Source organism: Choloepus didactylus, chromosome 18 (genome assembly GCF_015220235.1).
Source record: "Choloepus didactylus isolate mChoDid1 chromosome 18, mChoDid1.pri, whole genome shotgun sequence".
NCBI lineage: Eukaryota > Metazoa > Chordata > Mammalia > Pilosa > Megalonychidae > Choloepus > Choloepus didactylus.
Genome location: NC_051324.1, coordinates 28,518,055 through 28,542,365, shown reverse-complemented (window position 1 = coordinate 28,542,365; position 24,311 = coordinate 28,518,055). Strand labels below are relative to the sequence as shown.

The 24,311-nt window shown below is 36.5% G+C and overlaps 1 protein-coding gene across 2 annotated transcripts in view; it reads left to right on the top strand.

Moving 5' to 3' along the window:
• Window positions 1–24,311, top strand: part of MYO1D (myosin ID) — a 371,081-nt gene that overhangs the window by 267,154 nt on the left and 79,616 nt on the right. The window contains exons 21-22 of one of the 2 annotated variants that reach the window (XM_037810314.1): window positions 8,977–9,131; window positions 9,802–9,996. In XM_037810314.1, coding sequence (XP_037666242.1) covers window positions 8,977–9,131; window positions 9,802–9,865 — 219 coding nt within the window. In that variant the 3' untranslated portion in view covers window positions 9,866–9,996. Of the gene's footprint in view, window positions 1–8,976; window positions 9,132–9,801; window positions 9,997–24,311 lie in introns of those variants that run through there. The other variant, XM_037810313.1, reaches the window with a different exon arrangement.

The window sequence follows — 24,311 nt, the reverse complement described above, 5'->3', positions numbered from 1 at the left end:
TTTATTTCTTCTTGGGTGAGTTTTGGTAGTTTGTGACTTTCAAGGAATTTTTTTTATTTCATCTAAGTTATTAAATTGATGTGCATACAGTTCATAATATTCCCTTACTATCCTTATGTCTGTGTTGTCTGTAGTAATATCACTTCTTCTATTTGAAATTGATAACTAAGTCGTCTCTCTTTTTTTGTCAGTCAGGCTAGAGGTTTACCAATTTGATTTATCTTTTTAAAAAAAGTGGCTCTATATTTCGTTGATTTTCTCTATTTTATTGTGTATCAAAGCTTTATGATTTCTGTTCTTTTTATTTACTTCTGTCTGCTTGCTTATGTTTATTTTGCTCTTTTTTTTTTTTAGCTAGGTCTTTTAGGTAAGAGCTTAAATTACTGACTTGAGACTTTTCCTCTTTTCTAATACACTCATTTTTAGTGCTATAAATTTCCCTCTCAGCATTGTTTTAGTTGTCTCACAAATTTTGTAATTTCATTTTCATTTAATTCATTGCATTTTTTTTGTTGCCCTTGCGAGTTGCTCTTTAAAGGAAGTTGTTTAGAAGTATGTTGTTTAGTGTCCAAGAGTTTAGAGATGTTCCTGTTATCTTTCTGTCATTGATTTCTAGTTTGATTCCATTGTGGTCAGAAAAGACACTCTATGATTTCAATTCACTTAAATTTGTCGAGATTTGTTTTATGGCCCAGGATATGGTCTGTCTTAGTGTATCTTCCTGGGACACTTGAAAAAATGTATTCTCCTGTTGATGAGTGGAGTGTTCTATGAATGTTGAGTAGATAGATCCTGTTGGTTAAGGTTTGTGGAGATCTTTATTTTTTTAATGCAATTTTATTCAGATGTATTCACATACCATACAGTCATCCAAAGTATACAATCAGTTGTTCACAGTATCATCATATAGTTGTGCAATCATCACCATAATCAATTTTTTGAACATTTTCATAATTCTAAAAATTAAAACTAAAAATAAGAATAAAAATAAAAGTACAGAAGAACACCCAAAACACCTCATACTCCTTTGACCCCCCCTGCTATTCATTTACTTTTAGTCCTCTGTTTTTCTACTCATCAGTCCATACACTGGATAAAGGGAGTGTGAGCCACAATATTTTCACAATCACACAGTCACACTGTATAAGCTATATAGTTATACAGTCGTCTTCAAGAATCAAGGATACTGAATTGCAGTTCAACAATTTCAAGTATTTCCTTCTAGCTATTCTAACACTAATAACTAAAATGGGATATCTATAAAATGCATAAGAATGACCTCACTGTTGGACTTCCTCACCTGGATTGTTGCTGATGTTCTCAAAAACATGGGGGACTCACAGCTTGATGTGCTGAGCCCTCTGTCTTGGGGCTTGCCCCTATGAAGCTTGTTGCTGCAAGGAGAGGCTAAACCTGCTTATAATTGTGCCTGAGTCTCCCCCTGAGTGCCTCTTTGTTGCTCAGGTGTGGCCCTCTCTCTCTAACCAAGACACTTTGGTGGGTGATCTCACTGCCCCCCCCCCCCACGTGGGACCAGACTTCCAGGGGTGTAAATCTCCCTGGCAACACAGGATCTGATTCCCGGGGATGAATCTGGACCCAGCATCATCGGATGAGAACATCTTGACCAAAGTGGGGATACAAAATGAAACAAAATAAAGCTTCAGTGGCTGAGAGATTTCAAATGGAGTTGAGAGGTCACTCTGGTGGACATTCTTACACACTATATAGGTAACACCTTTTAGGTTTTAATATATTGGAATAGCTAGAAGTAAATACCGGAAGCTACCAGACTCCAACCGAGTAGCCTTGACTCTTAAAGACAATTGTATAACAGTGTAGCTTACAAGGGGTGACAGTGTGATTGTGAAAATCCTATGGATTGCACTCCCTTTATCCAGTGTATGGATGGATGAGTAGAAAAACGGTGACAAAACCTAAATGAAAAATAGGGTGGGATGGGGGAGGTGATTTGGGTGTTCTTTTTTGATTTTTATTTTTTATTCTGATTCTGATTCTTTCTGGTGTAGAGAAAATGTTCAAAAATAGATTGGGATGATGAATGCACAACTATAAGATGGTACTGTAAACAGTTGATTGTACACCATGGATCATTCTATGGTATGTGAATATATCTCAATAAAACGGAATTAAAAAAAAAAAAAGAACAACCTCTCTACTCTATTTGAAATCTTTCAGCCACTAAAATTTTATTTTATTTCATTTTCCCCCTTTTGGTTAAGAAGGCTTTCTCAATTCCCAGGCTCATCCCGGGGAGTCATGTCCCACATTGCCAGGGAGATTTACACCCTTGGGAGTCATGTCCTATGTAGGAGGGAGAGCAGTGAGTTTACCTGCAGTGTTGGCTTAGAGAGAGAGACCACATCTGAGCAATGAAAGTGGTTCTCTGGGGATGACTCTTAGGCACAATTATAAGTAGGCTTAGCCTCTCCTTTGCAGTAACAAAATTCATAAGGGTAAGCCCCAAGATCGAGGACTTGGCCTACTACAATGGTAGTCTCCAATGCTTGCAAGAATATCAGGAATTCCCCAGGAGGGAAAGTTTAATATTTCCAGTTTTTCCCCAGTCCCTCCAGGGGGCTTTGCAAATACGTTTTTATTCTTTGCTTGGAGATCTTTTATATCCTTGCTATTTTCTGTCAAATTGTCCTACCAATTATTGAGGGAGGGGAATTGTAGTGTTTAAATATTTTTTTAAGGTTATTTACATTTAATGTAATTTTTGTTGCTTGAATTTATGTTTGCTGTTTTATTATTTAGTCTCTGTTCAGTCTGGTTTTTGTTTCTCTGTTTCCCCTTTTCTGTGTTCTTCTGGATCATTTGAATGTTTTTTAGTATTCCATTTGAATATATCCATTCAGTTTTTTTATTATATCTCTTTGTTGTTTTTTTTCATGATTGCTCTAGGAATTACAATATATATCCTTAATTTTTCACAGTTTCTTTAGGATTAATATTTTATCACTTCAAGTAGATGTAAAAACCTTCTCACCATATAGATCTCTTTACCCCTCTCTTATATTGTAGTTGTCATATGAATTACATCTACATACATTTACAACCCCTTTAGTTAGTGTTAGGATTTTTATTTTCAAGCATCATACATATTTTAAAGAACTTAGTAGGAAAATAATAGTCTTATATTATTACTATTATAGTATCTCTTCTGCTCTTCCTTCATTCCTCGAGTTCCAGGTTTCCCTTGGATATCATTTCCCTTCTATCTGAAATACTTCCTTCAATATTTTAATATTTTTAAAGAAGGTCTACTAATGATGAATTCTCTTAGTTTTCCTTCATCTGAAAATATCTTTAGTTCACCTTTATTTCTGAAGGTTATTTTCACTGGATATAGAATTCTAGGTTAAAAGTCTGTTTTCTTTCAGTACTTTAGAAATGTTCTAGTTCCTGCTGGCTCTGCAGTCATTTGAATTGTTCCCTTTTATCTAATGCATTCTTTTTCTCTGGCTGCTTTCAAGTGTTTTTCTTTGCCTTATTAGTTTTCCCCAGTTTGATTAAGATGTGTCTTGACCTGGATTTCTTTATGTTTATTCTGTTTGGGGTTCATTGGGCTTCTTGAATCTGTAATTTTATGTGTTTTTTAGCCATTATCTCTTCAGATATATTTTCTATTCCACACTTTTTCTCCTCTCCTTCTAGGAGTTTGGTAACATGAATGTTAGACCTTTAGATATCATCCCACAGGTCTCCAAGTCTCTGTTCATTCTTTTCAATGTATTTCTCTTTGTTCCATTCGAATAATTTCTCTTCATCTGTAAAGAACTTTACTGACTCCTTTCTCTGTCATCTCCATTCTGCTATTGAGCCTGTTCAGTGAATTTTTTATCTTGGTTTTTATATATTTCATCTCTAAAATTTCCATTTGGTTGTTTCTATTTCTCTGCTGAAATTTTAGTCTTTACATTCATTTTGAGAGTGTTTGTCCTTACTTCCTGAAGCATGGTTATAATTGCTGCTTTAAAATCTTTGTCCGATAATACCAGCATCTTTGTAGCTTGGGACTGGTGTCTGTTGATTGTTTTGTTTTGTTTTTCCTTGCATGATGTTGATATTTTCTTGGTTCTTTGTATGTCAAGTACTTTTTATTATATTCTGGATAGTTTAACTATTGTGTTATGGGGCTCTTAATTCTTATTTAAATCCTTTGGAAAATATTGATGTTGATAATGTTGTTGTTTTAGCAGGCAGTTGTCCCTGCAAGTTCTTACCTACCTTCTCGGGGCTGTAGTTCTAATATTGATTCATATTTCAAAGCCTTTGAGTGCTATTTGGATCTGTCCCACATGTGAACCACCCATGGCAAATCTAGGACCCTGGGAGGTGGTCTCCACCATAGTTCAGTTCTTTTTTTTTTTTTTTTTTTTTTTTTTTATTTTTTATTTTTTTTTTTTTTTTTTTATTTTTTTTTTTAATCATCATTTTATTGAGATATATTCACATACCACGCAGTCATACAAAACAAATTGTACTTTCGATTGTTTACAGTACCATTACATAGTTGTACATTCATCAACTAAATCAATCCCTGACACCTTCATTAGCACACACACAAAAATAACAAGAATAATAATTAGAGTGAAAAAGAGCAATTGAAGTAAAAAAGAACACTAGGTACCTTTGTCTGTTTGTTTGCTTCCCCTACTTTTCTACACATCGATCCATAAACTAGACAAAGTGGAGTTTGGTCCTTATGGCATTCCCAATCCCACTGTCACCCCTCATAAGCTACATTTTTATACAACTGTCTTCGAGATTCATGGGTTCTGGGTTGTAGTTTAATAGTTTCAGGTATCCACCACCAGCTACCCCAATTCTTTAGAACCTAAAAAGGTTGTCTAAAGTGTGCGTAAGAGTGCCCACCAGAGTGATCTCTCGGCTCGTTTTGGAATCTCTCTGCCACTGAAGCTTATTTCATTTCCTTTCACATCCCCCTTTTGGTCAAGAAGATGTTCTCCATCCCACGATGCCGGGTCTACATTCCTCCCCGGGAGTCATATTCCACGTTGCCAGGGAGATTCACTTCCCTGGGTGTCTGATCCCAGTTCAGTTCTTTTTAGGGTCAGATTTGTGCATGTGCAGCTTGTGAGTGAGTTCAGGTATTTGTAAACAAATATATAAGAAATAATACGTGAGTTTCTTCCTTTCTGCAATTTTCCCAACACTTTATTCCCCAAGCAACCTCCAACCTAGTCTTTTGACCAAAACTCCAGGATATTAGTGTTCCCATTTTGTCATGCGTTTCACTTGACTGCATCTGCCTCTGATGCCTGCTGGGGAGAGGATAGAGAGAAAAAGCAAAAGAGGTTTCCTACATATTCTTGGGACCACAGTTCCCCTCCCCCAGGTTTATAGGTACCTGCTCTACACTGAAAAGAGAAAAGAAAACCACAAGATTTTCCCACACAGTCTCTGAGCTACAGGGGCCTTCTTTCTGTCTGCAGACCTCTTTCTGTCTAAACCCAGTGCTCACTTCTAGGTTTCAGGATGCCTTTGAGTTCAGGTCAAAAGAAAACAGACAAAAGGCAAATTCACCATAGGTTTATTAACACTTCTGCTACTGTTTATGTTTTGGAGTTCTCAGATAGCTCCTTCATTTAGGTTTTTTAGTTGCATTCAGATAGAGTGGAGTATGCGTAACTGGAACTCAGACTTTCAATCAGGTGTATTTTGAATAACTTGATCATTTTCTTGCTGCAAGAATTTTCAATACAAAAATTTTTTTTAATTTTCGTAAAAAAGGCATTCCATAAGCACTGACTCTTTTTTCTTCTTCTTCTCCTTTGGGTATAAAATGCAATATACCCTAATATCATCTCACATTATTTCTTTTTTTTTTAAATTCAGTTTTATTGAAATATATTCACATACCATACAATCATCCATGGTATACAATCAACTGTTCACAGTATGATCATATAGTTATGCATTCATCACCACAATCTATTTCTGAACATTTTCCTTACATCAGGAAGAATCAGAATAAGAATAAAAAATACAAGTAAAAAAAGAACACCCAAACCATCCCCCCATCCCATCCTATTTGTCATTTAGTTTTTGTCCCCACTTTTTTACCCATCCATCCATACACTAGACAAAGGGAGTGTGAGCCACAAGGCCTTCATAATCACACTGTCACCCCTTGTAATCTACATTATTATACAATCGTCTTCAGAAGTCCGGACTACTGGGTTGGAGTTTGGTAGTTTAAGGTATTTACTTCTAGCTATTCCAATACATTAAAACCTAAGACGTGTTATCTATATAGGGCATAAGAATGTCCACCAGAGTGCCCTCTCGACTCCACTTGATATCTCTCAGCCACTGAAAGTATTTCATCTCATTTTGCATCGCCCTTTTGGTCAAGAAGATATTCTCAATCCCGCGATGCCGGGTCCAGATTCATCCCCGGGAGTCATATCCTGCGTTGCCAGGGAGATTTATACCCCTGGGAGTCAGGTCCCACATAAGGGGGAGGGCAGTGAGTTCATGTGCCAAGGTGGCTCAGTTAGAGAGAGAGAGGGCCACATCTGAGCAACAAAGAGGACACAGTTATATGCAAGTTTAGCCTCTCCTTTGCAGTAACAAGCCCCACAAGGGCAAGTCCAATGATAGAGGGCTCGGCACATCAAACCGCCAGTCCCAATGTTTGTGACAACATCAACACCAGTCCAGGTGAGGAAGTCCAACACTTCTGCACCTTCCCCCAGCTCCGCAGGGTTGGTGGGGGGGTTGTAAATATATTTTTTATTCTCTGCCCAAATTACTTTGAGATGTGTCACTATTTCACTCTAACCTATACCAACTCACCGTATCTCACTTCCTATTCAAAGCTCCAGGCAATCGTGTTTGAACAAACCGACTGTAGACTCACATTATTTCTTCAGAACTCCTTCCAAGTAAACAGTCTACATTCTATTCACAATAATAATACTTGAGTTTCAAAAACCTACACAGTTTTGTGTTTCTCCTCCCTTACTTGTCATTCCCCCTCCTCTCCCTGACCTCCTAACACTAGAGTGCCACAGGGTCAGCCCTTGGACCTCTTCCTTTTTTATCTGTATTTATGCTGTAGGTGATCTCATCTAGTCAGGTGGCTTTACATGTGTACTTTTATTCACTGTTAATGTCCTAATGCATATACCAACTCAGACTTCTCCCTTCGACTTTAGACTCATCCGCCTGACATCTTCACTTGAATTTCTAATATTATCAGAAACCAAATATATCCCAAAATGAATTCCAGGTCTTACCCACCAAAACCTCTTTCATCTACAATCCTCTGTATCTCAGTTAATAGTTATTCCATCATTCTAGTTGCTGAAGCCAAGTATCTTAGAGTAATCTTACATTTAATCCAACATATATTCTACTGTCTGTATCAAAATTATATCTAGAATCTGAGGACTTCTCACTACCTCTTCTCCTATCTGTTCCAAGTCTGGATAACTACAGTAGCCTCTTAAGTGATTTCCCTGCTTCCATCCTTGCCCCGCATAGTCTATTCTCAAAAAAAAAAACAAAAAACAAAACAAACAAACAAAAAACAGCCAGCATAATCCCTTTAAAACATAAGTCAGATCATGCACCTTTACTCAAAATACTCCAGTGGCTTCCCAGCTTTTCTGCTGCCCTTTAATCTCAACTATTATTACTTTCCCTCTTCCTCACTTTTCTTAAGTACCCGGACCTCCATGCAGTTGCTCAAACTCTGTCACTCTCCTGCTTCAGGACCTTTGCATTTTTGGTTCTCTCTGTCAAGAATGCTCTTTTTCCAGATACTCTCATGGCTCACTACCTCAACTCTATCACATCTTTGTGCAAATATCACCTTCTTGGTGAATCTTCCCTAGCTACCCTATTTTAGATTGCAGCCCACCTCCCTGTACTCCCTCTATCCCTTCCTTATTTTATCAGTTCTTAATATACTTTTGGACTTACTTATTGTGAGCTTCATGAGAGTAGGTATTTTTGTCTGTTTTGTGCAGTTGTGTCCCCAGTTTTTGTAGAACAGTACCTAGCATAGAGTAAGTATTCAGTAAATATTTTTTGAATGAGTGAATGAACTTAAAACACTGAGAAGGACTGCAAATGGAGTAATAAAGATGATTAAAACAATGAGAAACAGACACTATAAAAATGAATCGAAGTTATCTGTTCATTCAACGAATATCTGTTAAGTACCTACTATCTTCTGAGCTCTGGAGCTTTAACTATCAACAAAAGAAATAAAACCTCAGCTCCTGTGGAGCTTGCATTTTGGCAGGATGGGACGGAGGGGGAAACACAATAAACAGATATTTATGTGGTGCTAAATGCTACGAAGAAAAATAAACCAGGATGAGAAGGTAGACTTATTCAAATGTGAGGACATAAAATTGGCCATATTTCAACAGAATTCTGGCAGATGCTGAATATTATGGGAAATATTATCATGTTATATGACCAAATGTCCTAACTTCATCTTGTTTCTTGCCTCTATTAAAAGTGAGATTGGAGATGAGAGGCACTACAGGTCTGTGTTACAAATGAGATAGCCTATTTTGCAGTTTAAGATAGATACTTTAGCAAGGCCATGAAGTCAAGACACTCCATCATACCCATTTTTTTAAATTTTGTTTTACTCTACTATTCCAGTTAGTTATTTTTCACAGACCTTTTCAAAAACCCAGTGTAAATTATGGCCCAACCTCAAAAAGTGCCCAGCCATACCTAAAACCTATTTTGATGCAATTTTTGGGAGTTCTAGACTCCATGAAGCCGATTTATGAATCCCAGTCCGCCTTCTCTAAGAACCATTTTTCCATGAAACTTAGTAAAGATTAAAGTTAACAGAGTTGCTGAGCAAAACCATTACAAAACGTATGTCTAGTTCTTTTTTTTTTTTTTTTTTTTTGAAACTATCCTAGTAGTTTTCTTTGCTTTGTCTCTTTGCAGTTGACTGGTCTGAGCGTCTCCAATGGAAAGGACCAACTTGTAGTGTTCCACACAAAAGACAACAAAGACCTCATTGTCTGCCTCTTCAGCAAACAGCCAACACATGAGAGTCGAATTGGAGAACTTGTTGGAGTCCTGGTGAATCATTTCAAGAGGTAAATGTTGATTTTTATATAAGGCCATTTATATGAAGTCTTTACTTATAATTGAAATTGTCTTGTGCCCTTTTTAATTTATTGAATTCTTTTCCTTCATAAGAGCAACTTAAATCTGTCTCACAGGAGATAAATGTAGCATCCAGACTTAGTTTCAAGATTAGGAATGATCCCCTACTTTTCCAGACTCCAGGCGAACCAACAATGAGAGATTTCCCAAACTATGGTCTCTTCTCTGCTAATCCAAATGTAATTAAACCCAACTGGTAGAAAAACTACTTTACATTCTTATTGTCACAGGTTCTCATTTACCCCCAATATAATCCTTTCATGTATCTACTATTAATATAATCAAATTAGAAGGTAGATTTAGGATGACATGATCCATGAAGACTAAAGGAGTGGCATGAAGTTCTGAGAAAGGCAATATCATGTGCAAAAATATGGAGTCATGATGGAACATGACATATTCTGAGAACTTCAGAGGGAGGCTAGATGACATATGCTTGTATGTGTGTGGTGAACAATGAGGTGAGAAATATAAACAGAGAGCAATTTCTAAGGGCAGTGGGGACCAGTAATGGATACTCTTAAGCAGGGGAGTGATTTTGTCTGGTTATTTATTGAAGTTGTTTTTAGAGGTTTTTTTTTTTTCTCATGGTGGTCATAGAGTATTTGAGGAAGGGGAGCATGTTGTCTCTCCATTCCAAAGTCAGATGTTCTTCCCATTGTGACCTACTATCCCTGCCTCGCCACTACCCTGATGATGGAAGGAGACAACTCAATCAAAACTCAGTGACCGAGAAATGAGACACGTCCAGTGCCTTTTTCTTCCTAAACGATATTTCCTAAGTTTCCAAAAGTAATTGAATATTCCTTATTAGTTTTATTTTTTAAAAAAAAATAAAAGTTTAGACATGGCTTTTTGTTTCTCTATGCAAAAGTATGCTTAAAATCAGATGTTCACATGTCTAATTCCCTTTATTCATTTTTTGCTGATAAATATATAAAGTATAATTTTAGAGGTGAACTGCACAGAACTTTATTTTATGTTATTAAACCTTATATTTTAGATCAAAATGGATCTTTAAATATTTTATATAATTAAATGCTTTTCTAAGCTATAAGGAAAATAATGCTTCATGGTCATGTGGTAGAGACAAAATAAAACTCTAACTAAGGAACTAGCAAAAGAAAATAACGATGTAGGCCTTTGAAAATGCCCTTCCATCTGCCAATTAGTTATAAAACTGAGAGAAGTACTGAAGAGTTTAAAATAGACAGGAAACCACATAGAGAAGGTATAGCTACAATAAACGTAACTCAAGTAAGCAGGCTTACTCTCCTCCTAATATTTAGTCATGGCAAAGTGTGGACAGTGAAAGGAATCTCAATGAGTTTTCTTTAATTTGGATGCCCATACTAGTAAATACAATAGTTTTTGCCTGGGGAAACTGAAATATTTTGTCTCAATCTGGGTCTTTGTTTAGCACATTCCATCCCCTGTTAAATGCCGTCAGGAAAAAGCAAAAATATGTGATTATGGACTTAGGGCCCATGAATTGCTTTCTTTTCCTAGCATATGCATTCTGAGACACATTTCTATTTGCATGCCTCCTATCTTTAATATATATAATAATTTAAAATTTCTTTAAAATTTATAAATGCTTATATAGTTCTAGTTCTGTAGAATAATAATTATTATTTTAATGGAAGGAGGAAAAGAAGACTCTCAAGATGCTAGAGTTTTTTTAGTTTATTCATGATGTTCCTATGCTATAAATTAGGAGGTCAAGTAAAAATGAGAAGTAAAATGCCTGGTCTGAGAAGATTCAGGCTTAAAATGTTGACTTAGAGTTCTAGTCATCTACTTGATATTGACTTCTTGAGGAAAGGTTAATTTTTTTTTTTTTAGCTGTTTGCCTTTATTGTCAAGTATATCATTCATGTGACTTTGAAATTCACGTTGTGTTTTTAAACATAATGATGTGGTCCGTAATCTTACTTGTCCCCGTGTTTTAATTATGAAAATCCAGAGGTGAAAGGGATTTCACTCCAGACCAGGCCCATACTTTATTTTATAGATAATGTCCCTTAAGTATCTTCTGAGAAGTTCTCTGGTTAGAAGTTGGGAATACCATTGATAGACTATATTTGAACAGAAGTCATTGTCATAAAAATAATTATAGAGAAGATAAGGACTTAACGTCCATGAGCAAAATTCTAACCAAGTTTCAAAGAGAAGATGGGGAAGCGAAAATTTTGAAATGAAGGAATTCATTTTATTAGGTTAGCATAACTAATATCCAAAATAAATGAGGATATCACAAAAAAAAAAGATCATTATAATCCAATCCCACTTTAGAGTACATGTTTGTTTGTTTTTTTTAAATAAAATGTCCACAAATTGGATAGACAAAATAGATGAATGGGACAGAATAGAAAGTCCAAAAATGTATTCATACTTTTATATAAATAATTGGTTTTTTATAAAGATGCAAATGCAATTAATTCAGTGGCAAAGGACAGTCTTTTCAACAAATGGTGCTACAATCATTAAGTGTTCAAATTAAAAAAAAAAGAACCTTGATCTATACCTTGTACCTTATACAAAAATTTAATCAAAATGGATCATAGACCTAAAGTTAAAAACCAAACTATAAAACTTATAGAAACAAAAGAAGGAGAAAATCTTTGTGACCTTATGTTAGGCAAAGATTTCTTAGATATGACACCAAAAGTATAATTCATAAAATAAGAAATTGATAAGTAGGTTTTCATCAAAATTTAAATTTTCTATTCTTTGAAAGACACTGTTAGAACAAGCCTAGGAAAAAAATATTTGCAAAACACATCTCTTGATAAAGGACTTGTATCCAGGATATATAAGGAGCTCTCAAAATGTGATTATAAGAACACAAGCAATATCAAATAAAAAGTGGGCAATACATTTGAACAGACACTTCACTGAAGAAGAGATATAGATGGCAAACGAGCACATGAAAAGATGCTCGGCATCATTAATCATTTGAGTAAATGCAAATTAAAATTGCAATGAAATACGACTACACACCTATTAGAACGGCTAAAATGAAAAAGACTGGCCATGCCAAGTATTGGTGTGGATGTGGAGGAACTCTGATGTATAGCTGGTGAGAATGGAAGATGATACAACTATGGAAAACAGTTTGGCAGTCTCTTAAGTTAGGTACACACCTACTACATGATCCAACCTTTCTCCAAGAGAAAACATTTGTCCATATAAAGATTTGTACACAAATGTCCTAGCAATTTTATTTATTATATCCAGAATACAAGAAACAGCCCAAATGTCCGTCAGAAGTCGAATAGATAAACAAATTGTGGGATATCCACACAATGGACTAATACTCAGCAATAAAAAGGAACAAATTATTGATAAACAGACAACATGGATGAATCTCTAAATCATTATGCCTGGTAAAAGAAGACAGACCAAAAAAAAAAAAAAAGTATATATACTATATGATTTCATATATATAAAACTCCAGAAAATGCAAATTAATCTATAGTGACAGTAAAGGGGCACAAGGAAACTCTTGTGGGTGATGGATATATTCATTATCTTGATTCTGGTGATGATTTCATGGGTATATACATATTTCTGAACATCAAATACTACACTTTAAATATGTCAGTCATGCCTCAATAAATCTGTTTAAAAATACTACTATTCTGTAGCTATTAAGATATCCAAACACCATGGTGTTGGCTTAGAAATACAAGTGGATCAGTGAAGCACGTAGAGAAACTAGAACCAGACTCATCCATACAGACTTTAGTGGGCCTACAGGACCATTTAGGTTGCATTTCAAATAAGTGAGGAGCAGGCAGCCTACTCATTTGACGGCATTGAGTTTATTAGCTATCCATATAGTGAGGTGAGGAAAATTCAGTAGAAAATTTGGGAAGAATAGGAAGAGACATTACATAGAGTAAAAGGTAAATGGACAGTAAACATATAGATACGTGGTTTTTTTTGTTTTTGTTTTTGTTTTTTTTAATTACTACATAATATCAAGGGTTAGTGAGGTTTGGGGAAAAAAGATATTCTCATCTATGTTGATGTTCCAGTTGCAAATTGACAAACTCCCTTTGAAGAGCAATTAGACAGTACCTATTAAGAATTTAAATGTTTACCCTGCAGTTTCATTTCTTAGTTTCTATCCTAAAGCAGAAGCAAGTCAAACAATCAGTGTCAAACTTGTTCAAGTACATAAGAGTCGGGGACTAGGTTTTTCATTGCAGCATTGGTTGCTCCAGCAGCATTTGAAAACAACTTGAATATTCTCAACAGTCAAGTGGAGAAATAAACTCCAGCACATCATATTATAAAATACTCTATACAAGTGTTAAATAGAATTAGATATGTTTCTTTGTACATAAATCAAATGATCTCCAAGATCTACTAAGTAAACAAAATCAAGTTGCTCACAATACATGTAATATGGCATGAATTGTGAAAAACAGAATTAGGTATGCCATTTCATTTATGCAGCTCTTCTTTCAGTAATAAAATTTTGTTGGTGGAGGTGTTTTTTTAAGAGGTACTATGCATTTTGTTTTTTTTATTTTCTGATTATTACTCATATTTAGAAAAGCTATTGACTTTTATGTGTTCGTTTTATATAGTTGGGCACTTTACAATAGTAAATTTTTAGTTTTAAACATTTTTAGTTGATTGACTTTCTCTTAGAAAACTCAAGAGTCATACCATCTCTGAACAATAGTAATTTTGTCTCCTCTGTTCTATTTATATTTTATTTCTTTTTCTTGCCTTAGCACCTTGGCAAAAATATTTAGAATACTGTTAACTATTAGTGGTCATAAGAGACATCTGTTTCCTAACTTTAATGAGAATACCTCTGATATTTACCTTTCAGCAACTTTTAAGATGATTGTGTGGTTTCCTCCTTTGACATCATGATGTCATTGGACCCGATTATGTTCATTTTTAAACCACCTTTGCATCTCTAAACATGGTATTTTATTCTTTTAATATACTACTGGATTTACCATGTTGGCTTTTAGAAAATATTCTGAATCTAGAGTCATAAAGTATATTAGACCATAAGTGCATGTGTGTGTATGTCTTTCTGTTTACAGTTTCTCTGGCAGATTTGATCATTAGATGCCAGCTTCATAAAACGGATTGAGTAACGTTTATGTTTCTTATGCTCTGAAATCATCCTGTAGTGATGTGTTTATTATGCTTATCAACTCATGTATCTCTTTTCCTCTATGAAGTGTAAGCTCCTCAAGGGCAAAGAGTGTGGCAGGCTCTTAAGATAAGTGTTTGAGGAAGGAAGGGAAGAACATACACACATGCACCCGAGTTTAAATGGCTGCCCACAGAGTAAGTGGTAGAATATTTTCAGCCTAGTCTTCTGAATGCAAAGTCCCTCACTCAGCAGGGCATTGTACTAGCATATGTTAAATTTGAGTAATGAGGGGCTATTATCTCATCTCTCTACTTTGTGGTATATTTAAAATATTTCATAATTAAAGAAAAAAACAAAGCATATTGCTTTTTCTACTCTCTCTGTTTCTCCCTGTCACCATCTTCTCTCAGGAGCTGAAGGCCACCCTTCCTGGCCCTTCCTTGCATATTAATCCTGAAACTAAATCCAACTAAGCATAAATCAGACTTTTTCTCTCACCTCCTGCAGTCTTTTCACAACCTGGACTCATTATTTCGTCTTTCCCAGTTACCCACCCACACATTTCTCATTTTCTAAAACATTTCAGGATAGTCTTTAACAAAAGGTGACATTCAGAATATTTACCAAACAGTATGGCTCAAGCACAGACCAATCAGAACAGACGCCATCCATAAACATCTGATACAGCCATACTAGTTAGTCCGGGCTGTGTTCCACAGATCAAAAATCCCACCAAAGGAAAAGGAAAAGGATCCAAAGTCAAATAAGTTTAGGATATGCTCATGAAGTTAAATAGCTTTCTTTACTGCAATACTTCTCAGAGCCTTTAATATGTCTTTGTTCATTTTAAATGCAGCCATTACAAGAACAAGGGAGTTCTATCTATACTAATATCACAGCCATCTCCAAAATATGTTGTTAAATAGGGAAAAAAGACAAGGAACAGAATGGTATATACAGTATACCACCATTTGTGTTTAAAAGTTGTAAGTATATATACATATGTTATGTATATATAGACTAGGTCAAGAAAGATGCAAGTAACAGCGTCTTTGGAAAGGGGAGATGCAGTACTGGGAGAGAGGGGTAGGAGGGAGATTTAGTTTTCACCATAAACGTTTTGCAACAATTATATGTGATACTTATCTAATATTTTTATTTTATGATTATTTTCCTTTACTGTTTAGAAAAGTAGAAAAGAACAAAAGAGCTTTCTAAGTGTATGAGCTATCTCATGGCATTTGAATATCTTGAAATAAACCCAAATAAAACCTCTTGAAATATTATCTTTCCATATAGTCTTGTGTATATATCCCATGAACCTGAGGTGAGGTTCTTTCTCTGTGTTTGTAGCGCCAGTGGTTAGACTGATTTGCTTCACAGAGGTTATGAAAATGGCTTATTTGATTCTGGTATGTATCTCATTCTCGGCAGGGACTACCTGCTGGTTGGGAGCCTTTCTACCCCCCACTAAACAGATGGTCTCACGTTGGCTGCCCTAACTAGAGTCACCAGAAACTCTGCAATATTAAGCTGTCAAAGGCCCCATCTGCCCCAAGCAGCTGTCCAGGCATTTGCCTGTCTGGATGCTAGAAACCTCAGCATAACCCCAACCTCAGGCATAGAAATTTCTTATTTTTCCTGTTCTATTTCTGTGGGTGAAAGCCAGAAGTCAATGCCATCTGCTTCTTGTTTTTCATAAGCAGTATCTTTAATATCTGCTTAACTAAAGGAGCACTGTTGCTGAATTTAACTGAACATTTGACCTGCTTCTCTGTTGTAGTTTGCCCATATTCTTTTTAACTCACACTTAAAACCTGGGTGGACTCAGACCAATAAGCAGGCCACGGGCTGGCAGTTGCACCACGCTGTTGTGGCTTGGGGAGTAAGGTGTAGGGGCAGGGAAGAGGAGGCCTCCTGAGAAGAGATGATGGAAGCAGAGGAGTGAGGCTGCCTCCCAAAGGTTTCCACTCCTGGCACTCCCTGTTCCGCGTATCCTGCTGTCCCCATGGCGTGTCTCTGGTGCCTCTGACCCTGGCATCAAATACACATTTTCATGGCCCTTATTCTGTATTTCCAAACTGCTTTCTTTGAATGCCTGACTAGTAATCATAGAAGCTTTATTGCAAAGCAAAATAAAGATAGTTGAAAATAATCTGGAGAGCCAACTATAGAGGAATGAGCCATAAATGATGGTCTGTCTTCTGAATGGAGCATTTAGACCATTTAAAGTTACAATAATTGAAGGCATCTGGTTGATGGGGATACGCACCGTCCTCTGCCTTCTGAGTGAAAACACAGAAAGAGATGCCAACTTTCAACAGCACCAGAAACTAGAACTATTACTCAACCGTAGGCACGCTGAGAGGGACGTCCTTCATCTCTGCTCAGATGTCACCTCATCAAAGAAGCCTTCCCTGACCACCCCACATAACGTAATAGCTCACCCCATCCCAGCACTGCCTGTCCCTCTTACCCTGCTTTATTTGTCTCCATGACTCTCATTGCCATCTGACATACTTACTTGTTTATTTGCTTAGTGTCTTGCTTTCCAACTAGAATGTACCTCCCATGAAAGGGAGGGGCTTTATCTGCTGTTCACCAGTGTCACTGGTGTTGAGAACAGCGCCTGGCATTTGGTGACTACCAAGGCCGACTGGCGAGGTCCACTGGGGAATAAGATAGTAAGACACTTCTCGGCCTTTCTCACTGATGTGTGTCTTGCCCACCAGAAGATAACTCAGTCCTCCTTCTGTGTGGAAAAAAAAGAAGAACCCTTCTACACTTTCCTTCCCCTTACAAATACCTCTGTTCTTGCACCAAATCCAGGATTGCAACTCTAAACAATGTAATGTATCTGGGGGCAGAGGTGACTAGGTATTCAAAAATATTAACTCAGTAGCTACAAAGGGTAGGGCTGGAAGACCAACGAGTGTGTGGTATGCTGGGTGTTGCCGCTTTTCATTCACTTTTCTTTAATGATGATAGAAATAATTTCAGACTCTACATCAGCAGATGTAGGGACTCCTGCTGAGATCATAAGTTTCATAGTAAGAAAGAGACTTCTAAACCACAGCTAGAAAGGCTATATCCATAAGCCAGCTCTCCAGCTTAAAAGTTGAGAAATGGATTCTAACTATAAGAAGGAACAGGTGGACTATAAGAAGAAACCCAGATAATCGTTTACCCCTTTTATGTGCGATCACCAGGACTGAATATACATCTCCTTATTCATGAGGCCTCTGAAGAAAGATATTAACAGTATGAAAGATGTAGATCTTAAGACATAAAAGAAAAGCATATTTCTAAAAAGGATTTGTAATAAAAAATTTATATCCTAAAAACTATCTGCTTAGTTTTGGAATAAAATTCAACAAAGCATAGATTCCTTATAAGCAGACCAAAGACGAACTGACAGACTGAGACAAAGGAGAGTATTGGTGGAGAAACAAATAAAAGCATCCAATTATTTGAATGAAATAAGAAAAGATATCACCTAAATCAAGATTTAAGTCTGAAAATAGCACAGTTGATAGTGCAGAAAATAGAATTATTGACGTGAAAGACAAGTTTGAGAAGATCTCTCAGTGTACAGAAGAAGACAATGACAAAGAAGTTGACAAATATAGAGGACAGAGAACAAAAAGCTTACCTTCAAATACTAGGTATACTTGAATAAAGAAGAACAAATTGAGTAAAAATAATACTGCATTTCGTTGATTCTAAGTAGTACATTTTTTCAAATCTTAACATCTCTGAAATTGGGATATGACTTATAACTGATGTGTCCTTACAGTTGAATGGGCAACATTTTATCTTTTTTAGTAATACATAAAATAATGGTACATCTTACAGTAAAGGCATCTTATATTTAATAAAACAAGGTAATTTATTTATTTTTTTTAATAGTTAAAAAGCAATTTATTACCTTTTTTCATAGTAATCAATATGTTCAAGCGTTGACCATGGTGATAAATATACAAGTATATGATGGTACCATGAACAACTGATTGTATGCTGTGGAAAATTGTATGGCATGTGAATATATCTCTACAAAATTGTAGGAAAAAATATAAATAGGGATAAAAGTGCTGGAGAAAACATGGAGAGAGGGATGTATGCATTTTTTGTTGATTAGGAGGCAGAATGGTATAGCCTAACTGTAGAAAAGTGTGGTGGCTCCACAAGAAGCTAAGTATGTGAGTGCCATAAGGTCCTGCCACCTCATTATGGGGTATATACTTGGAAGATCTGAGAATAGGCACATGTATGGACATTTGCACACTGTTGTAAAACAAGGTAATTTAAAGCATACTAGGAGGAAATCTTTCCTGTGCTGAAATCATCTTCTCTGAAGACCTAAAGTGCCCACTTTGTTACCATGGTGACCTGTTTTTAATTTCAAGAATTGACTAAAATAAATATTTTAAGCATACAGACTAGGGTTGAGGGAAGATTCCCTTACAAAAGAACAAAAATTAGGATTGCTCCATTCTTCTGTTCAGAAAAAATAAATGCCAGAATCCAATGGAGTAACCTCTTTAGTCTTTTCAGGGGAAAAGGTTATAGCTCAAGAACTTACATGCCCAACCAAGCTGTCATTTGTGTTTAACAAGCAAGCCTCAGAAAGTATGCTGCTGGGATTCTTGGGAAGAGAACCAGCTAAGATCAGGGAGTCAAAACGCTGCCACCGTCTCCATCTCTCATCTCCACTCTCCTTGCCAGCTTCACTCTCCCAGAACAGGTTATTCCACGAGGCTGGAGATGTCTGCTAATAACTCCCAGGGTTGTCTTTTTTCAGCTTGTCCATCAGTGAGGAACTAAGGGTCGTATTCTCTGGTCTATTGTTCAGAAGTCCTAGGGAAGTGTTCTGGCTGACCCAGTAACTGTGGTGGAGTAATGGAATTGGCACAGCGCAGTGAGATGCCTACCTCAGTGGCAGTCATTTTAGCCAAAGAAGTTAGGTCTTCTCAGAATTTGGAAGTCTCCAGTAAAACCAGGGAAGAGCATTTTCTGGAAGCGGGGGAGGTGAAGCTGGGTGGGAGTGTTTGGGGGTGAAGTGTTTGAAGCTGCCATTTCCCAAAAGCATTGTTTTTAACTGTGAAAACATAGACACCATGTAGAAGTCCATCAAAATAAACGTGGTTAAATAAATTATGGTATTTCCATACAGTGAAATAGCAAGTGACTATGAAAAAAAAATGTCTTTCTATATCAGGGTATCTTATGATGTGAGCTGCATCTGCGTTAGAGTCACCTGGAGGTGCTTATTCTAAAGGCAAATTCCAGGGTCTCATCCTATACCTTCTAAATCATCATCTCTAGGAATCTATACCTTTAAAAAGCTACCCGTGATGCCTACAGACCCTAAAGTTTGAGAGCCCCTGGTTTCATGAACTGACACAGAAAATAACCAGGATGAGTACATGATTTTTTTAATGCATTTTTTAATTGTGAACTTTAACATGTATATATAACAGTGATAACTTTCAAAGTACGATTCAACAAGTGGTTAGAGAGCTAATTTCAAAGAATATCATGGGTCACAGTTCCAAAACTTAAGCTATTTCCATTATTGTAAAACAGCATGCATACAGAAAGGTGTTAACCTTCAATGTACAGCTCAAAGAGCATTTCTATAGGTAATTTCAAAAATTGTTATGGGTTACAGTTCCACAGTTTCAGTTCTTTCCTTATCATGCAATATAGGGTATATACAGAAAGGTGAACACTTTCAAAGCACAATTCAAGAAATAGCTATGGAGCAAATTTCAAAGGATGTCTTAGGTCACAGTTCCACCGTGCCATCTACCTCCCTCCAGCTATTCCAACACCCCAGCATCCAAAATGCCATATGGGCATTTTGATAAAGTAACTTTTAAAAAATCAAACCACTAAACGTTCATGTTTTAAAAGTTATTACCAATCAAAGTAAACAAAATAAACATCCCCTCTTTGCCCCAGTGAAGAGAGAGGGGAGTGAGGAGTGGATTTAGGTTCAGAGAAGGAATAAAGGTAGAGCAGGGATTAGAAGTTAGATGAGAATTGGCAAATAAATTGCACAGGACCAGGATTTTGTTTACTACTTCTACTGCATTTCTGCCGCCCCCCCATGCCATCAGTCATTCTAAGCAATGGTTTTTAATTACCCTAACAAATTTGCAGTTAGAACCCACTTGCCCATTTCTGAGAGGAAGCCTTGTCCACCTTCAAATAGCAGGGTTCCACATACTGAACTTAAACTGTTTATATATACTCATACCCATCTGCTATACACAAAGGAATACAGAGGAAATCTTGAAAAGGTTTTCAGCGTAATGAAGCCAGGGCCAAAAATCAAACAGCCCTAAGGTAAAACAGATGTTGTATGCTGTGAACAATCTACTGACTTTCCATTCCTTTCCTTCTGGAATTAACCTGTTGCATTGAGAAGTGACTTCCCCTTAGACAAAGCTGCCTTAGAGGACATGCAGGGGCATCCAGTCCTCCTCAGCCTTCCCTGCTTTTGTGGTATGCAAATCAAAGATACACATTTGCTTTATGACGTATCCATCATTGCCTTTCATTTGGAAAGGGTAAATCCAAAAGTACCCTGGAAAATGGATCATCTTTTCAGCATCTCCACATGTGGATAATGTACATTTAGAGTAATCATACTGCTTTTTAAAGGCCCTATAGCTGTAAACATTTTAGTATGTGTTAAAAATGGAGGTCATCCTGTGAGGTTTTCATGAATTTACCAAATAAGTGAATAATATCCTGGCTTGTGTTGTCTGTTGGTATTATTTTCTAAATTGAATGTCAGATCTGACTCTTTAACTTAATGGGCTTTTTAAGAATTTTTTTTTTAATTGTGATAAAATGTATACAACAAAATTTTCCATTTAACCATTTTAAGTGGAATTAATTTTACTCACAATGTTGTGCAGTCATCTCCACTATTTCCAAAACTGTTTTTACTTAATGGGCTTTTAAAAAGCTTTCTTTATATCTTTATTTTAAGTGTCAACTGGGTAGAAATCAGGATTTTATATAAGCAGAATATACTTAACTAAGTATTGTATCTGAGACAAACACCACCAGTCTGTTTTCATACCATCATTCAGCGCTAAGTACCCACCACGAGTCAGGCCTGGGTGGAAGGAGGGATACAAAAATGGACCATTCAGTCCTTTCCCTTAAACAGCTCTTAATCTTGTGGAGAAGGCAACGTGTAGAAGTACTGCTCAGTACATGCAGTAATAGGACTGTGAGCAAAGTGCCATGGAAGCTCAGGCAATGAACTGGCTACCTTTGCATATGAAAGTCAGGAAAGCCCTGGGAGGGTAGGTGGTTACTGAGCTGGATGTTTAAGGATGAGCTGGAATTTATCAGGTGGAGAATAGGGCAAGATTTTCCCGAGAGAAGGGAGCAGCATATGCAAAGTTTGATGGAGAGAAGTAGCATGGAGACCTGAGTGATTGCAGGGAATTAAAGGGATTGTAGCAAGGAACGAGACAGGAAAAATATGTAAGCACTTACAAAACCCCATGCCAAAGAGTCTGAACTTTATCATATAGGCAATGTGGAAATAATAAGTTTTAGAAACAAAAACTGCTCAATGAGAAGAAGCCTAATGATACAGGTATCTTCTAGCCAGGAGATACTTGGGAATGCAAAGTAAGTGTCCCCTTAAGGAAAGTGGAAACTTGAGAAACACTAGTTGATATATAATATATCTATGGTCCTACCTGCCATGAAGAATGTATTTAATGGAGAAAGAGCTAACAAGGTAAAGGGTAGAAAGGAAAGTGCAACCCTTAGTTATAAAACCAGAAATCAAATGTCCTCCAAGGGGTAAGAGCCATAACAGAATTCCTCAGCCTTTGGAACTTCTTGCTGTTTGTTATTTTGGCTATCCCTATAGTTACTAGCTCCCTGAAATGAGAAGGACCAAGATTCCTGCTTTCTGGGGCAAAAAGGAAGAAAGAAGCCAGCGAAGCTTTACACCATTACAGCCATTTTGAGGGTTATTTCACCTCCGGGGAAAAGTTAAAATAATGTTGGGAATAAGAATTAAAATACAGACACAAGAATATAGAGGAGTGAAAATGGAATTATAACCATTTGGCAACAAAAGCACAAGTATAGCAATTTCTCATGGTGAAAACTTCCAAATCACTGATGTCTTCAATTTTGATGCAAGGGGCAAGGGAAAAACACAAAAACAACAACAACCCACAACTGGCAGATTCTGAAGCTTTTGTTTTAAAAGCTCAGTTACACTGTCAGCAAAGTTGAGTTGGATAAAATACAACCTCAAAATATCCATTTATAAGGAACATCTCAAATATCTAAAGGGGAAAGGTTTATGAGTTTGAGATATTTGAATCTACTAAAGAGACTCCAGTAAGACTACAGAGCAATTTCAATAGATATCTTAGGAGAAATGATATTGGATAGAACACGCGTAATTTTCTTTAAACAATGACTTGGATAAAGACATAGAAAGCATACTTACCAAATTTGCAAATGACACAAACCCAGAAAGGATTACTTATATTCCGGATGAGAGAATCAGTATTCAAAATGTCACAGGCTCCAATAATATGAAGAAAACACAAAATGAAATAAATGTAAAGTTCTGCCTCTGGGCTCACAATGTCATTTGCATACATGTAGAGTAGGAAGGCCTCTCATTTAGCTTCTGTCCTGAAGACTCTAGGTATCTGTGATTTTCTCAGTTCCTTGCAGTGCTGGGGTTCCAATGACAAACTTACCACTGAAGAAGAAGTAAGATAGCATTCTTTAAGATCAATTGGAACCTTTTTCTCCCCTGAATTTCCAGGGATTGAGGGCATGGTATTTTCTAGAGTTCAGACACTGAAAGATCTTGGAAAACAAATGTTTATGGTTTGCTCACTTGTTTCCTTAATGGCATATATTCCTGGCAAGACCCTCTGCCCATCCCAGGCTTCTCTGGTTGAATTTGAAGCCCCTCTTCTGGCCCTTGTTAAAAGGGTAGCAGCAATTACTTCCTTTAGCTTTCTCTTTGACACAGAGAGTAATTGTTCCAAGTCTCATTTTCTTCATATTTGAGACCAAAGGAAATAACTAACATGATATTTATCATTTATAAAAATGGCTTTTGCATTTAATTTTTCTTATTTTTGGTCTTCCTTTTAACTTGTCTTTAAAATTATGGAAATTGTCTATAATTATCACGTATTTTTTATATTCAGGAAAAGTTATGAGGTTTTATTTTAGAATATGTTTTCTCCCAGAAACAAAGCAACTAGTAGCCAGTAAACTCACATAAAATTTTCTTACTTGAAAAAATCAGCTTGATCCATGCAACCATCCTCGGTAGGATAGAATCACCACCAAATGAAGTGAAGATTTATTCCCTGGTCTTAGGGAAAAAGATATCAGGCCCAGAGGTATCATAAAAAATGAAAAGAATCTGACTGAGGATATAGGAGAAGAGAAATAGATGTGTAAATTGGAAAAGGAGAGAAGCCTGCACAATTCCAAATGACTCAAAAAAACTTCATGGCAGAAAAAAAAATCAGGAAACAATTTGTTAAAGGATTCTCTGCTGCTTGCCAACCAAGCCCAGCCTAGCTAAATTATGCCATTCAGAATTAGTAACTTCTGGCTTTCCACATCTGAGACTTCTTTGATGCATGGTAATTCTTGGCCTTTTCTGCTTGGTATATGCGTTGAATTAACAGGCCTGATAGAAATGAGTATTTGACAGAAAGCAGACAACGTGGCTTCTGGTCCTAACTTTGCCACCAGTTAATTATAAGCCCTTGAACAAAACAACATCTTTTGTTCCATAGTTTATCTGTAAGATTAAAGGGCTGCACCAAATTTTTTCATTTGTTTAAAGTGTATATTTCTTGAGCCTTAGTCACATATCTGATATATCTTAGGCATGAAAATACGAAGACTAAGCTCTTGCCATCAAGAAGCTTGTGGTCTGTCAAGAGAGAGA